The sequence below is a fragment of the Stereum hirsutum genome (assembly GCF_000264905.1).
Source record: "Stereum hirsutum FP-91666 SS1 unplaced genomic scaffold STEHIscaffold_21, whole genome shotgun sequence".
Taxonomy (NCBI): Eukaryota; Fungi; Basidiomycota; class Agaricomycetes; order Russulales; family Stereaceae; genus Stereum; species Stereum hirsutum.
The window spans coordinates 97,304-112,199 of record NW_006763151.1 but is presented as its reverse complement, the minus strand read 5'-3'; the positions used below and the strand labels follow the sequence as shown (position 1 = coordinate 112,199).

At 56.0% G+C, this 14,896-nt stretch overlaps 5 protein-coding genes across 5 annotated transcripts; 1 reads left to right on the top strand and 4 right to left on the bottom strand.

Moving 5' to 3' along the window:
* Positions 1–118: 118 nt before the first annotated feature.
* On the bottom strand, positions 119–2,587 carry STEHIDRAFT_87609 (dihydrolipoyl dehydrogenase). Its single transcript, XM_007310641.1, has 8 exons — positions 2,530–2,587; positions 2,362–2,473; positions 2,250–2,299; positions 2,059–2,194; positions 1,556–1,997; positions 904–1,496; positions 758–849; positions 119–700 (listed from the first exon to the last, which is right to left on the bottom strand). Exons 1-8 carry the CDS (start codon positions 2,557–2,559, stop codon positions 632–634), a joined length of 1,524 nt encoding a protein of 507 aa, XP_007310703.1. The 5' UTR covers positions 2,560–2,587; the 3' UTR covers positions 119–631.
* Positions 2,588–2,833: 246 nt separating this feature from the next.
* STEHIDRAFT_126071 (uncharacterized protein) lies at positions 2,834–8,547 on the top strand. The gene is made up of 5 exons (XM_007310640.1): positions 2,834–6,668; positions 6,728–6,982; positions 7,085–7,245; positions 7,405–8,388; positions 8,456–8,547. The coding sequence occupies exon 1, from the start codon at positions 3,128–3,130 to the stop codon at positions 5,567–5,569; it is 2,442 nt and encodes an 813-aa protein (XP_007310702.1). The 5' UTR covers positions 2,834–3,127; the 3' UTR covers positions 5,570–6,668; positions 6,728–6,982; positions 7,085–7,245; positions 7,405–8,388; positions 8,456–8,547.
* Positions 8,548–9,015: 468 nt separating this feature from the next.
* On the bottom strand, positions 9,016–10,703 carry STEHIDRAFT_162966 (uncharacterized protein; the record flags this gene model as incomplete). Its single annotated transcript, XM_007310639.1, has 4 exons — positions 9,016–9,236; positions 9,300–9,870; positions 9,942–10,391; positions 10,449–10,703. 4 exons carry the CDS (start codon positions 10,701–10,703, stop codon positions 9,016–9,018), a joined length of 1,497 nt encoding a protein of 498 aa, XP_007310701.1.
* Positions 10,704–10,792: 89 nt separating this feature from the next.
* Positions 10,793–12,725, bottom strand: STEHIDRAFT_162965 (uncharacterized protein; the record flags this gene model as incomplete). Its single annotated transcript, XM_007310638.1, has 5 exons — positions 10,793–11,044; positions 11,096–11,160; positions 11,211–11,376; positions 11,431–11,467; positions 11,521–12,725. The coding sequence occupies 5 exons, from the start codon at positions 12,723–12,725 to the stop codon at positions 10,793–10,795; spliced, it is 1,725 nt and encodes a 574-aa protein (XP_007310700.1).
* A 26-nt stretch (positions 12,726–12,751) lies between these two features.
* STEHIDRAFT_162964 (glycoside hydrolase) lies at positions 12,752–14,870 on the bottom strand (the record flags this gene model as incomplete). Its single annotated transcript, XM_007310637.1, has 8 exons — positions 12,752–13,920; positions 13,976–13,996; positions 14,045–14,196; positions 14,252–14,303; positions 14,381–14,479; positions 14,551–14,582; positions 14,646–14,719; positions 14,829–14,870. The coding sequence occupies 8 exons, from the start codon at positions 14,868–14,870 to the stop codon at positions 12,752–12,754; spliced, it is 1,641 nt and encodes a 546-aa protein (XP_007310699.1).
* Between the last annotated feature and the right edge of the window lie 26 nt (positions 14,871–14,896).

Genomic DNA, 14,896 nt, shown 5'->3' with positions numbered 1-14,896 from the left:
AATGAGGGAGGGAGGGAGCAAGCGGCGGCGGATCGAAGTAGAAATGACCCTATACGGTGTGCTCCGTGATCCAAAGTCACTGTACACATATAATCTGCCAGAATCCTGTGTACTAACCACTATACGATAGCGCCTTGGATTCATTCGTACCACATAAAAACATGTTCAAAAACCTTTGCAAAACCCAGAAATAAAGCAGGAAGATTCAGAGACACGAAAACGCGGAGGAGAACGAGAAGGGCCTTCGGAAGCAGTGAAATCAACGGATCAAAGCATTGAGCTTCCGTTGAATAGAGCTCGAACGATCACATCTCGGAGGATCGAGAGTGAAGCAGAACGGGGATGGCGAGGTCAGATTTGGGTCAGATCGACGATTGTGATGGTGCAGTGGTCGACCAGCCTAGCATTCAATCGAGCGGAGCAAGCCAGGCATCAACGAAAGCGATTCACTTGCCAAAAGCATGGTTTTCTCTTATTTCGGTGACATATTCAAACAGGTTTTCTGATCTTATGTAACAGCCTCAAGCAGACAGAGATGTAGAAATATGTTTCATTAAAATAAAAGGTTCGCCGTGTCTCGTCTATTCACGCAATCGACCACACAAAAGCCCTCAAACCAAACGCAATATAACTAGAAGTGAATAGCCTTGCCAGTGTAAGCGGCAAGAGCAGCTTCCCTGAAAGCCTCGCTCAACGTTGGCTGGAAGGACGACAGGTCAGACAGCAAACACGGATAGCGAGATTGGGTATAACTTACGTGTGCGTGAGTGGTGCGTGCGATGTCCTCAGAGCTGGCACCGTACTCCATTGCGACAACGGCTTCCGCAATCATCTCACCAGCATTAGGTCCTAAAGTGGAGATGAGCGATTTTAGCAAAGAAGTCATTCACATGAAAGGCGCACCAATGATGTGAACGCCGAGAATCTTGTCAGTCTCCTTCTCCGTGATGAACTTGACTTGGCCCTCGGTGTCGAGGTTCGTCTTCGCCCTAGAGTTGGCCATGAAGGGGAACTTGCCGATCTTGTACTGAACGCCGTCCGCCTTGAGCTCCTGCTCGGTCTTGCCGACCCATGCGACCTCGGGATGGGTGTAGACGACGGAGGGAATTGTGCCGTAGTTGACGTGTCCGTGACCGGAATGGAGATACTCAGCGGCCGCAATGCCCTCCTCCTCGGCCTTGTGCGCGAGCATGGGACCGAAGGTGACGTCGCCGATACACTTGATGCCAGCGACGGTGGTATTGAATTGCGAGTCAATGACGATACGGCCCTTGGGATCGACTTCGACGCCAATCTTCTCCAGGTTGAGGCCGGTAGTGACGGGGCGACGGCCGACAGAGACGAGGACGACGTCGGCTTCGAGGACCTCTTCCTTTCCGCCCTTGGCACCCTCGACGTTGACGAAGACCTTGCCGTCGCGCTTCTCAGCACCGGTGACCTTGGTGTTCAGCTTGAACTTGAAGCCTTGCTTTGTCAAGGTCTTCTGGAACTGCTTGCTGTGGGCGATAGTTAACAGCCACGAACGAAGATAAAAGCGAAATGAAGACGGGCGTACGCAATCTCCTCATCAATACCAACACCACCAATACCGCCCAAGAACTCGACAACAGTCACATCGGCGCCGAGACGGCTCCAAACGCTACCCATTTCGAGACCGATGATACCACCACCAATAACAACCATCTTCCCTGGAACCTCGGTCAACTCCAATGCACCAGTCGAGCTGACGATTTGCTTCTCGTCGATCTCGATGGCGCCGCCAGGGAACGGTGCGACCTCAGATCCAGTAGCGATGATGACGTTCTTTGCGTTGACTTCCGTCTCCCCACCATCGTTGAGCTGGACCGAGAGCGTGGTCGGAGAAGAGAAGGAAGCAGTGCCCTTGATATAGTCGACCTTGTTCTGCTTGAAGAGATGCTCGACACCCTTCGTAAGACCAGTGACCGAATCCTGCTTGGCCTTCAACATCTGCGTGAGGTTGAGGCTAACACCAGAGACTGTCGTCGATTTCAGCACATAGGATGGTGAAGTATGGTAGTACACAGAGTGAAAACGCACCATCAATACCACGGTGTTTCAGATCGTGCTGAGTCTGGTGGTACATGTGCGAGTTGTTGAGCATGGCCTTAGAAGGTATGCAGCCGACGTTCAGACAAGTTCCACCAAGAGCACCTCGTTTCTCGATACATGCCGTCTGCAGGGGAATTTTATTCAGTTGGAAGGAGTACTCGGATTGTCAAAGCGCATACCCTCAGACCAAGTTGGCCAGCCTTAATGGCCGCGACATAACCACCAGGACCTTCCCACAACCGGATATGTAAGTCTCTAGACAGAACCAGGATACAGAGAGATGAGACGTACCTCCGCCGATGACCACCACATCGTAGGGCTCGGACGGAGTCGCGAGTCCTCGGACAGACTGCCAGCGTCCGACTGCTGAGGGTGCGACACGGCGGGCAAGCCGTGGTGCGCTCTTCACACAAGAAACTGTGAGCATGGGTACACCCAGGAGAAATAATGTGGACGCACAGATTTTGAGGCCTTTTGTACGGTGAGCATCGCGGTGCGTGACGGAGGAAGAGTGTTTGACGGCAGCCAACGGGACAGATCGCGTCCTCCGTTGTTGACAAAGCACTCCGTGCTCCGGCCCGCCCCAAGAGTTAACCTTGCCACCGCCACCTTGTCCACAACGTCACCGTCCTTCGACCACCAAGTTGGTTCGGGATTATTGCCAGTGCAGGTACAATTCGCCGTCTTTTAATTCCTGGTTTTATCGTTTTGTAGCAGCTGCCTGCTAATGGACTCAAGCTTTCAGGTTGAAATGTCCACTGGAGCTCCTATGGATCAGGCCACACGTTCCATTTCTCCCAGTCAATTGGATGTACTAGGCTCACTCAGCGGCCAAGACGAAACAATCTCATGGATCAACAACATACTCTCGTCCGGCCCCGATGCCCGGGACGACATCAATGCCACTTCTGAACCAGATCTTACCGCTCTTGAACAACGTGTCTCACAGCTCGTGCCCTCCATTGATATTGCCAGTGAAGACGTTTCTGCTCAGCTCGAGCGTCTCATCGAAGACATATCTCGCTCTGCTTCTCGTCTGCCATATGACTTCCACTTCATGCGCGGAAGCGCCCTTGCACTCCAAACTGCTTTGGACGGCGTCGCCAAACGAACGGACAATCCGCTCTCCACCGAAATATCACAAGCGCTGGACCGTTTGCATTCGCTCGATACCATCAAGCAGAACATGCTTAAAGCAAGAGACGTCCTGGGAGAGGCAGCGAGCTGGAGCACTCTCGAGGGTGAGGTTGCCTCTCTTCTCAGCGAGCAGAGTTATGAGAAGGCCGCGGAAAAGCTGTCCGAGGCCAGCCGTAGCATGGTCGTCTTCCAGAATACACCAGACTACGAGCCTCGAAGGACGCTGATGGTCAGCTTGCAGAACCAGCTGGAGGCGTCTCTTAGTTCTGCGTTGATTGCCGCAATCAACAGCCACGACGTCGCAGTATGCAAGAACTACTATAACATATTCTGCAATATACAGCGCGATTCCGAATTTCGTACCTACTACTATGGGTCCAGGAGAAGTTCTCTTGTTACCTTGTGGCAACATACTCCTCTCTCTCCGAGTTCATCCACCGAGGAGTCCACTCCCTCACTGTCGTCCTTCCTCACCACGTTCTTCGCCGAGTTCCTGTCGAAGATCAACTCGGAAAAATCGTCCATCGTAGCCATATTCCCAGATCCTCAATTCACCCTCGCGACCTTCATCACATCGACATTGACCTCCCTTCAACCCACATTTTCCGAGCGGCTATCAGCCGTAGCACACAACTCCCCCTCCTCCCTCCTCGAAATCATCGCCTGCTTCAAAATTACGGAGCAATTCGCCGTTGCAGCCGACAAAATCCTCGAAAGAACCGAGTCTTCCACACTTGTTCCTTCATCCTCTCCAGGCGAAGCGACTTCTCCACCATCCAAACCGCCAGCGAACCGGAGGGCCAATCGGTCGTCCATGTCACGCCGTATGAGCGTACATTTGAACGGTCCCAACGTCGGTCTCTCGATCAAGCCACCACATCTTGGCGGGAGCGGACTCGATTGGGACCATGATCTCTTCGAACCGTTCCTCGAATACCAGACGGAGTACGGCAATCTTGAGCAGCAACTGCTCGAGTCCTCGCTGCAAGAAGTTTCAAAGTCACGGGACGTTCGCGAAGACGTCTCCAGCGACCGTGCTCGAGCACTACGGGAACAGTCTGTCGAGGTGTTCAGTGTTGCCGAGGAAGGCCTAGGACGAGTCACTGCTTTCACGCACGGATACGGTATCTTGGGCCTCATTCGCGCGGTGGACCAACTCGTCCAGAACTTCATCGCCCAGACCAGAAACGTCGTCTCCGACCCTTCTGCTTCGTCCTCGAAGACTATATCATCATCAGCGTCCGGAGATTTGGCCGACCTGGACTACACACTGGACGACTGGTCGAATATCCAGATGTGGTTGCATCTCCTGGGAGCATTCCGAACCATCCTGGACCGACTGGACGCCTTCGAGGTCAAGCTTCAAGCTACAATCCTTCAATTTTCGAGCATGTTCCGCACCGCAGGGTACGACTACGGCAACGTGTACATCCCCGGCACGACAAGTGGGGAGGTACAGCTGTTGGCAGCGTCTACGCTCAACTCTGCGGAGTTCCATGACATCTTGCAAGCGGTCGATTCTGAGACACGCCAGGATCCCGTCGAACGATCGCCTTATGCCCGTGTCGTCGACCCAGCTTCGAAGTCACTCCTCGTGCAATCTCGAAACGCCCTGGCCTCCGTGACCTCTCTATGCCAAACCTCACTCCAGGACGCAATGCTTTCACCCTTACGGAACCATCTCCTATACTACGCCTCATCATCAGTATGGTCCACCCAAAATGATCCCAAAGGTCCACGAGCAGGTGCATCGGCCACCAGCGCCACCCAACTTCCCTCCTTCTCACTATCGCCGACCGAGACGATGCAACGGGTAGCAGAAGGCCTCCTGAACCTCCCTCGACTCTTCGAAGTCTACGCCGACGACGACGTCCTTTCATTCTCCCTCAACACCCTCCCCTTCGTCGACAATGAGTACCTGCAATCCCTCTCGGAACGCGCCAGCGACTCGTCTCCTGAAACTCGACCGATGCACAACCGCCGTCAATCCATCGCCATGAAGTCCCAGATGCCCGCGGCCTCGCCTGTACCAGAGTTCACTCCTGAAGTCATCGCCTCGGTCTGGCTGTCCTCCCTCGGCTTGTCTCTGCTCTCGCACCTCACTTCGGCCGTCCTGCCCAATATCAGAACACTCACGCCCGCCGGAGCCGCCCAGCTGTCGTCAGACCTGGAGTACCTATCGAATATCGTCGGAGCTCTGAACGTGAGGAGCGAGGAGCTAAGTAGGTGGAAGGAATACGCGAGTCTGAGCGATGAAGATGGGTGGAGGCAGGCGATGGATTCGTCTGCATCCCAGACTAGCACGTTCGAATTCACACAGATAGCGAGGATGAGAGGCTGGGCCGCTAGGCGCCCGACGTAGCGTACTTAAAGTAACTAGTAGGACTGACTGCTAAGGTAGTACGGGACGGCGACTAGAGAGACGTATTACTTAAATATGGACAGTCCAGTCATTCTGGCAGGCAGCAAAAGGGCATATGATACGCGAATCCGTCCGAGAACGAAAGACTCGAAGAGCAAGGAGCAATATACAGAGAGTTAAAAAGGCTACGTATGAGACGAAGTAACTAAGAGACACAAGTCCAGAACTATCGTGCATAAGGATGGAAACTGTGCTGTCCCCGGTTCATAACCCTTGCGGGTCCTGGACCGCCAGCCATACCACCTCGTCCTCGTCCACCCATCATTCCCATCCCAGGCCTCATACCCATGCCCATGCCCATGCCCATACCCATACCGCCCATGGGTCCCATACCTCCACCCATGTTTCCTGCACCCATCCCTCCAGCGTTCATGCCAGCGCCCATCGGGCCCATACCTAACCTCATACCACCAGGCATACCACCCATCCCGGCACCCATCGCGTTCATGGCATTACCTGCCATAGCGCCCATGGGGCTCATATTCCCTACAGCACCCATACCGTTCATCCCTCCACCCATCCCTGCTCCCATTCCACCGCCCATTGCGCCGCCCATTCCTGCAGCCCCACCCATCCCGGGCCCACCTCCCATTCCAGCACCACCGCCCATACCTCCCGCACCCCCCATCGCACCCCCCATCCCCGCACCCATATGCCCGCCCCCCATATTACCGCCCCCACCCATATTTCCACCGCCCATATTCCCACCCATTCCGCCCCCCATGTTGCCCATCCCGAAGCGATTCATACCCATGCCCATGCCCATAGGATTAAAGCCCATCATGGGCATCCCGCCAGCCGCGGCTCCGCCACCGCCCATCATGGTGTTAAACGGCGCGCCGCCCATCTGGCCCATCATGCGCTGGTAGACCATGTTCATCTGTTGGGGATCGGCGGCGGGTGGCTGGGGCGGTGCGAATGTGCTTATGGAGTTCGTTGGTGTGGAACGGATTTCGCGTTCTGGGAAGTTGTCTCGGGGGTTGGTGGAGGTGCGGCCTTGGTCGCGTTGATTCCGTGGTTGAGCGGTCTTCACCTCAATCTGAAGACGAGAGATGCTCCATCAGCAACACAAACCGACAAAAAGTGTTTGGGACGCACCTGCTTATCATCAAGAACCAAGCCGATCTTACCGACCAATTGGTGTTCGTTGCTGTTATCCTCAAACGTAACGAAACCAAAGCCCTTCGACCTTCCGGTCTCACGATCGACCATGACGGTCGCGTCGACGACCTTACCGAACGACGTGAAGAACGCACGCATAGAATCTGACGTCGTCTGCGGCGCCAGGCCGCCGACGAAGTATCGCGTATTTCTCAGGTGCTCTTCGCGAGGGATCGCGCGTTTCGGGTCAATCTGAGGTTATTCGAACGTCAGTTTCAGTTTCGGTTTCGACCGGCTTGATCTCATCATGTTTGAAACGGGGCGGAGAGAGATGAAGATGAAGGAGGGACCCACCGCTTTACCATCGAGGAAGTGCTCGCGAATCATGACGGCGTTAACGGAGGAAGGGTCATCAAACGTCAAGAATGCAAAGCCTCTCGATTTCCCATCCGGGTCGCGCACGATCGTGCATGCGTCGACCTTGCCAAACTCGGAGAAGTACTTGCGCAAACCTTCTGCTCGTGAGTGAGAGTAGTCACACAAAGGTGGAGAGGAGGAGACGGCAGGGGTTGTTTGTTAGCGCAGTTGTTTTTCAGAAACGATAGATAGCATTTCACGGGTTAGGGAGGGGAAGTGAGGTGAGGTGAGGTAAAGAAGTGGAAAGGACAAAGTACCATCTGTTGTGTCCCAGCTAAGGCCACCGACAAACATCTTGCTGCAGTAGTCGGATTGCGTGATAATAGGTATGGAGGAACCAGTAGGCAATGCGTATTTGGAGGTGATATCGACGTGACGTGCGTGAGCAGGGTATTGAAGAGTAAAGCGAGATGCATAACGGTGTCGAGAGAGCAGAGGGGGGAACGAACGAATACGTGATCAGTTTCCAGAGTAGCAAGGTAATGCAACCGTGTCGGGAGAGAGAAGAGATAATAAAAAAAGAAACGGGAGATGAGTGAGCAAGCAATCGAAGGAACGGGAAAAAATCACGGTTCGTTATGCAGAGCGAAACTCATTAATGCTGAGCTATCGTAGCTGGTAAGTGCAGGTAGCTGACGATTCGCGACAGAACCAGTACGCATGAACGAGAGAGAGAGAGAAAAAGAAAACTCGAGTGCAGGGCTAAGTAGCATATACTGAACAACGTCGAGCGCATCAAGACGTTTAGCGCCCTTACTCACCCCACATCCCCTCGGAACCGCGCGCGCACTGAACGAAAGAAAACAATGTGCAAGAAAAAAAACGAAAAAGAACTCACCCTTCGTCCTTCATCTCGGACGGCCGGATAGGTCTCTCGGCAGAGTTACCCTGAGCGCCAGCGCTAGCAGCGTTCCCAGCCTCCGCCCTCTGTTGGCGCTCTTGACTCGGGCTCTGTGTGTATGCCGAGAACTGTTGGGCTACCTGTGCAGAGTATGAAAGACTGCCGTTTGCGTTGACAGAGGGCTTAGCGGGCAATGAGGTCCCGCTGCTGCTCTCGGCTACCTTCGGCGCAGCCGTGCCAGTCGATGTTGATGTCGTCTTCTCTGCGACGGGCGACACGGGCTCTTTCGGAGACGTGGCGGGTTTCTCGTCTGAGACGGAGACGGCGGTGGCGTCGGTGCTGCCAGAGGGCTCCTCTGGTGGAAGAGTGAAGTCCTCTTCAAAGTCGTCGCCGTACAAACCTGAAGGGCAAACGACATGTGAGTGAGACGACAAGAGCGCGTGAGTACGAATCGCAAGATACGCTACCGTCGTAGAGGTTGTCGTCCGTTGTGTCTGTCGTTGCGGCCATTGTCAGCGGAGGTCAGCGGTCGAGAAAGCAAAGAGGAGAGAAGAGGAGGGAGGGAGGGAAGGATGGTGGTGGTGGTAGGGCAGCAGGCAGTCGGCCGTCGCTTGAGGCGAGGTAAGGCTCGAGCGCGGGAACACAGACAACGAAACATGACCGCCTTTCTCACACCTGCCGTGCCACAAGACACAACAGTTGTCGTCCTGCTAATAAAAGATCCCTTCATCACAAAGCCTCGGTTTTCTTCCAGTCGCAAACAAAAGGAATCGTCTGGCACCCCATCTCTTCAATAAATTAAAAGCAATGCAGAGCAAACACAAAAAAGAAAAAGAAGAGATCTGAGAAGAGGTAGGTAGTTCAATGTAGAGCACAAGCCGAAGCCATACAGATGTGTTGTAAGTAATCCGATACATAGTCAAAAAAAAAACAGAACCAATGCTTGTCGACCGACCCCGGTCCCATAGCCCACCTACTCCAACGAATTAATCCGTCCACCACCCCTCGAATAGGCTGTGCTTAAGAATTAATGCACTCCGTTCACCAGCGCCGCCGCTCGTTCTGCTTCCCGCAGACGCTGCGCCGTCCGCTCCGCCACTGCATCGTACACATAACGCACCGGCGGCGGATGATGATGATGATGATGGTATCCTCTCCCGTCGTCTGAATCAGAGTCACTATCGTCCGGACGGACGCCAAGGTCGTGATCTGTGCGTTCGTAGAACATCTCGTCCGGATTGAAATCGCCTACGTACATACAACACCCGATGAGACCTAATGATTGATAACAAAATACCAAGAAGGACTCACGTTCGTGTTCAATCGGCTCGACCACCTTCCTCTTCCCGAGCGCCTTCGCACTAGGCTTCACCGGCGTCACGATCATATCCTCATCCGACGCCGACGAGTTATAATTGTGAACCTGCAACGTCGTCTGATGCCCTTGCCCTTGCGCCGACCCCTTCACATTCAACCGCCTCAACCCATTGCTCAACGCGTCCCAGCTCGCGTGTCCCGCGCTCTGGCCTGCCGTGATTCCGCCGACGATGACCGGTGGCCGCTCAGGAGACGGTGTATGCGATCGAGAGCGCAGTGCATGGGACGGCGAGCGGGGGCCGTGCGGTGCAGGTGGCGGCGGTGCGAGTGAGGGCGAGGAGTGGATCCCGCCGCCACCATTTCCCGTGAAGGTGCCCGAGCCGGCGTGGGCATAGTTAGGTATTGGGGGTAGAGGATGCGGTTGGATGGAGGGTATGAGTGATGGCGGAACGGGGGAAGGTGAGGGTGAAGGCGAGGGAGAAGGACTATGTGATGAGGATCCGACCATATTTGACGGGACTTCTAGTCTGGTATACGTGCCGTCTCGTTCATCATAAACCATATTCTGCTCGGCAAAGTGTCAAGTGTCAGTCATGATCGCACACGGGACCCAACAAGCCAAGAAAAAACACGCACCGACTTATCCATCCTGACCTCCCTCCTACTTCGTTCCTGCAGCTCATTCTCGATCCCGATCCGTTCGATATCATCATACATCCTCAACACCGCCGTCAACTCCTCGTTCGCCTCCAACAGCGCCGCGAGCAACTGTTCCTCCAGCGTCAACTCCGCCGGCGACGGCGTCTCGCTCCTCGACTCGCCCCCCTTCCTGCTGCCCTCCTTATCCCTCCGCCCAGATTCTGGCTTAATTCGCGGTTTCTGACCCGCAGGGTCCGTAGGCGACTCCCGTTCGCGCTCTTTACCTCGCTCCCGATCCCTATCGCGATCTCTGTCTCTGTCCCTATCGCGTTTCCGCTGCGTACGCTGTTGTTCTCTGCTCTGTCGCGACCGGTCCGCATTCGCGGTCGCCCAAGGTATCTGCGCGGAGACGAGCTCATGCGAGTGTCTACATTTTGTGTGAAACTCCTGTATGTACGCCAGCAATCAGACGACTGCGCGCAGGCACGAACGAACGAAACGCACCTTGATGATCTCCTTCGACTGCAAATCCTCCGGCTTCGCGAATGTGAGTGCTTCGGAGAGCAGCGCGGCGTTCCCCTTTGCGAACTTGCACTCCTGGAACAACCGTCTCATGTCCTCTTCGGGGGGAATTACGCGGTTCCGCGAGGTACTGTGATGCGCATGTTTTGGTCTTGGCGGCGTCGGCTGTTTGTGATTGAATTCAGAGAGTTTGGACGTCAGTGCCCGCAGGCCGAATTTTGGACGTTTCGACGACATGATGCAAGGGGGGAGAGAGTGAACGAGAACGAGAATAGAGTTTGAACGGAGGGGGAGTGTATACGTGGAAACGTGATGGCAATGCAAGATCAGGTGGCGAATGCCGACGAGTCGACGCCCGAAAAGGGAATGATGAACAAAGGTTCGTCGGCGAAGAGGAAAACGGAAACGGAGAAAGGGTTACAGGGACTGACCGGTCGGTGAGATGTGACAGATAGCTGCTGGGTGGGGGTCGGGCTGGGCGCCTGTACGGAGACCCAGCCGGGAGGGATGCCGTAGGTCGATGAACGTTTTGGTTCTGGTGGATTAAACATCGCGTCGTCTGGTTCGAAGGGTACGCCCTGAAGTAGAGGTTAGATATTCGCCGATGATCGGGTATACGCTGGGCGCACCTCGTCAGGTTTTCCTGATGGTTTGTACTTTCTCCAAATCATACGGACGCCTTGGTCTCTCGAGGCTACAGACAGGATCAGCACGATGAGAGCGACGGGTCCTTGGATGGCTTACGTTGGGAGGCAAAGGCGGCTGCGCCGAGCACGTCCACTATCCGCTCGCGCACGACGGGAGAAGTTTTCGAAGATTGGAGGACGTCCTCGATGGTGTCGAGGAACTTGCGGCCGAGGCATTGATGAATGAACGTATCGGAACAATTGCGAAGCATGATGGCCCATAGCTAGAGTCAGGTCAGCGTTGGCTCGGATCCGAGAAGGACGAAGGGAAGACTGACTCGAGCGGCAGACAGCTGCTGTGGCGCCTCACCGTACCTTGAGATGTACATTGAGCGGAGTGTAATGGAAGCCACGAAGAGTGAACGTACTTGAATTCACGCTTGAGGGCTTTGGCGGCCTCCTTTGCGTTTGCCTCTGTGGCGGACGCACGCTCACAGACCTCGAGAACGATGGACCAGTTCTCGCTCGCGGTGGCGGAGAGATAGCCTGGTGAGGGGAATGAGGAGGGCTGGGACGAGGAGAAGAGTGCAATGAACGCACCGATCATGCGAGTGATCTCGTGGTGTTCCTCCTCTTCCTTCTCCTTCTCCTTTTCTCTGTGCAGCCGCTTGTCGCGTTCGCGCTCCATGCCCTGCGTGGCCCAGTCCCAGAGGCCCTTCTTCTCCCGCCTGTCCTTTTCCTCCCTCGACCCATCGCTCTGGGTGTTCAGGCTGTCGTCCGTTCCGCGCCAGGCCTCGCGCTCGCGCTCTCTGTCCCGTGCCGGATCGAACTGGGGATCGAGGGACTTGATCATGTTGAGGGCGGCAGGGGGTCTGCGCTGGGGCTGTGGGGGGAGCTGTGCGAGACTTGCCTGGCTGTCGCCTCTGTCTCGTGCAAAGTGCTGCTGCTCCTTGGGAGTCGCGGTGCGAATGGACGCGGGGACGGCGAAGGGGGAACTTGGCCGTGGAGCTAGCGGAGAAGGAACGGGGGCAGAAGCGCCGGGAGGAAGTGATGCGAGAGAAGAGGAGCGGGAGGCGGGGAGGGCGCGGGGGGGATCGAGGGCGGGGTCTGAGGCGGTGAGGTTGGTGCCGTCGACGACGTGCCAGGCGGCGTCCTCGTCCTCGGAGTGGGTGCGGATGTGGCCGTCCTTGTGGGTGGGAGGGTGCTGGGGTTGGGAGTGGTGCGAGTGTGAGTGGGTGCTGTGAGGGTGGCCATGGGTGCTGCGAACGGTGTGCTGGGACTGCTGCTGCTGGAGCTGAGGGGACGAGTGCGGCTGGGGACGGCTGTGGGACAGCAGCGGTGGGCTGGGACGAGAGTGAGTCGGTGTCGGGGAAGCGTCGAGGTCGTGGAGGGAGACCTCCGAGTCTGACTTCTGGGCAAAGAGCGGCGGCGAGAGGTCGTCGACCTCGACCTCTGAGGCGGCGGAGTCGCGGTTGGCAGGGACGACCCTCGTCGGCTTTGGCTTGTCTCTGCCAAAGAGCTTCTTCATCGTTCTGGACGACGACGGCGAGGGTTCAACGGGAGAGAAGCGTTCACCACCAGACGAGGCTGTACCGCTCACGTGGCTCCCATCAGCGCCGATCAAGTTCTCCATTTATTATTTACAATTGCAAACTACTTTCAGATCTCGACCGGCACCCGCCCAACGCCCGACCCCAGCCCGAGCACCACACGTCCTGCCCTCTCCAGCGCAGGCGCCGTGTACTCGAAGCACGCCACACAGCCCAGCACACAGTCCTCGCCGAGAAAGTCGTACGGGCCACAGCTCATCACGACCACCACCCGCGCCAGGTCCCCGTCCACCTCCCGCCGAAGCCGCACCACCTCCCCCAGCCACCCTAGCTCCCACCGTGCCCTCTCCGCGTTCCTCGTCACAAACACCACCAGCGACGCTCCTTTTACCTTCTCCGCGTCCACCTCGGGCTCTCCGTCGCCGTACACCACGTGCAAGTCCGCGTTGAGCCCCTTTGCGAATCCGACGTACGACGGTCCGGCCGTGTTCCTCAGCAGCCCGTCTGCCGTCCTCAGCACCCCGTCCGCGTCGTCAATCGCCAGATTGATGGACTCCATCCGCGGCGTGAACACGACTATCGGCCCTGACGCGTCCACCGCGAACGGGATCTCCCTCACCACCGCAACACACTTGTCGTATGCATCCCGGCTCAGTTCCCCGTTCGCCGCCTTCAGTCTCTTCCACTCCTCCCTCTCAAACTTCTCACCCTCCCATCCTTCCGCAAACTGTTCCTTCAGCCTCCCGATCCTCTCCGTGCTCGCCCTCAGCTCCTCCACGTCGATCTCCCCCCGCTCAACTGCCTTGCACACTTCCTCCACCGCACCCACATGTCGCTCGAACTGGTGGCATACCATCACCACGTCCGCACCCGCTACAATCGCGTCCGCCGCCGCACGCGACACGCCGCCCTCCCTCGCCGCCACCGCCTCCATCTCGAAGCAGTCCGTCACCACCACGCCCGAGTACCCCATCTTTTCTCTTAATAAGTCATGCGTGACCTCCCTCGCTAACGAAGCTGGCCTGTCGCTGTTCGTCAGACGCGGCAGCGCCATGTGGCCCGTCATGATGCTCGCCGTTCCGGTTGATATTGCTGCTTCGAAGGGGATTAGCTCGAGCGCGGATAGCGAGGACAGTGGTTTGTCGATCGTGGGCAGGGCGAGGTGCGAGTCGACGTGTGTGTCCCCGTGTCCGGGGAAGTGTTTGGGCGAGGGGGCGACGCCGCCTGCAGTGAGTCCTTTGCAGACGGCGCGGACGTATTCGCTCACTTGTTTAGGATCTGTTGGTGTCTGTGTAAGTCTATAGGCATGAATATATGTAATATACACAATTACCGTCCCCGAACGACCGAACGCCTAGAGATATGTCAGAACGGGATGGAGAAAGTGATAGGCTGCACGTACCTATCACGGGGTTCCTCGGATCGCTGTTCACATCCGCGACGGGACTGTACGCCCAGTTGATCCCAACATACTTCAGTTCTCGAGCCGTCGCTTCTGATATCTGCTCAGCGAGCGCAGGAGAGCCCGTGGCCGCCATCGCCATCGCTCCTGGACTTGAAGCTCTATCAGCCACTGCTTAGAAGACGAGAATAGAATTATTAGGCGTACAATTGGGTTCCAGCTTCTTGGGATTGCGCGAGACTGAAGGCGGATACGAGGCCTGTGTGTATCACGACAAGTCAGCATTGTGGCATCTCTGCGAATGATGAACATGATGATGATGATGATTGTTCCCACCGTTCTCCTGGTCCGTTCCTATCATCAACGGTCTCGAGTGTCCTGCTTCTTTCGCGATCGTTTGCAGTCTTTGCGTGAGCGTGTGGACTTGTTCGGCGCCTGTGAGGTGATACATGGTTACTTGATGAGCAATGAGATATCGGGGAGGTGGAGAGGTGGAGAGAGCTTACTCTTGACGTTGCGTTTCATGAGGATGATATTCCTGGGTGGAGAATAGGGGCGTTGGAAAGACGGTGATAGTGCAAGTACTTGGGTTCATGCTCACCCGACGTAGTAGTCTCGTATGAGTGTCTCGATTTCAGGGCTGACTTCGTGGCCGTGGAATCCAAAGACGAAGTGCTATATCGACGAGAATGGGCATTAGAATGAGAATGATATTCGCATATCATGTAGAAGCTCAAGTGAAGTTGCACTCTTGTGAGACTGGAATGACTGGGAGAACACAGACCTGCCCGATCTCGCGTCTGAGTTCTTCTGTGAGTTCAACCATGGCAATTTCTTGCTAAGAGGAGATGG

What these genes read in the sequence shown, in the direction of transcription:
- STEHIDRAFT_126071 (XM_007310640.1), top strand. Translation starts at nt 3,128, where the DNA reads ATGCGCGGAAGCGCCCTTGCACTCCAAACTGCTTTGGACGGCGTCGCC.
- STEHIDRAFT_87609 (XM_007310641.1), bottom strand. Translation starts at nt 2,559, where the DNA reads ATGCTCACCGTACAAAAGGCCTCAAAATCT. An exon ending in CTGGCCAACTTGGTCTGAGG is followed by an intron (nt 2,195 to 2,249) that starts GTATGCGCTTTG and finishes ATTCCCCTGCAG; the next exon opens with ACGGCATGTATCGAGAAACG. An exon ending in TCTCGGCGTTCACATCATTG is followed by an intron (nt 850 to 903) that starts GTGCGCCTTTCA and finishes TCTCCACTTTAG; the next exon opens with GACCTAATGCTGGTGAGATG.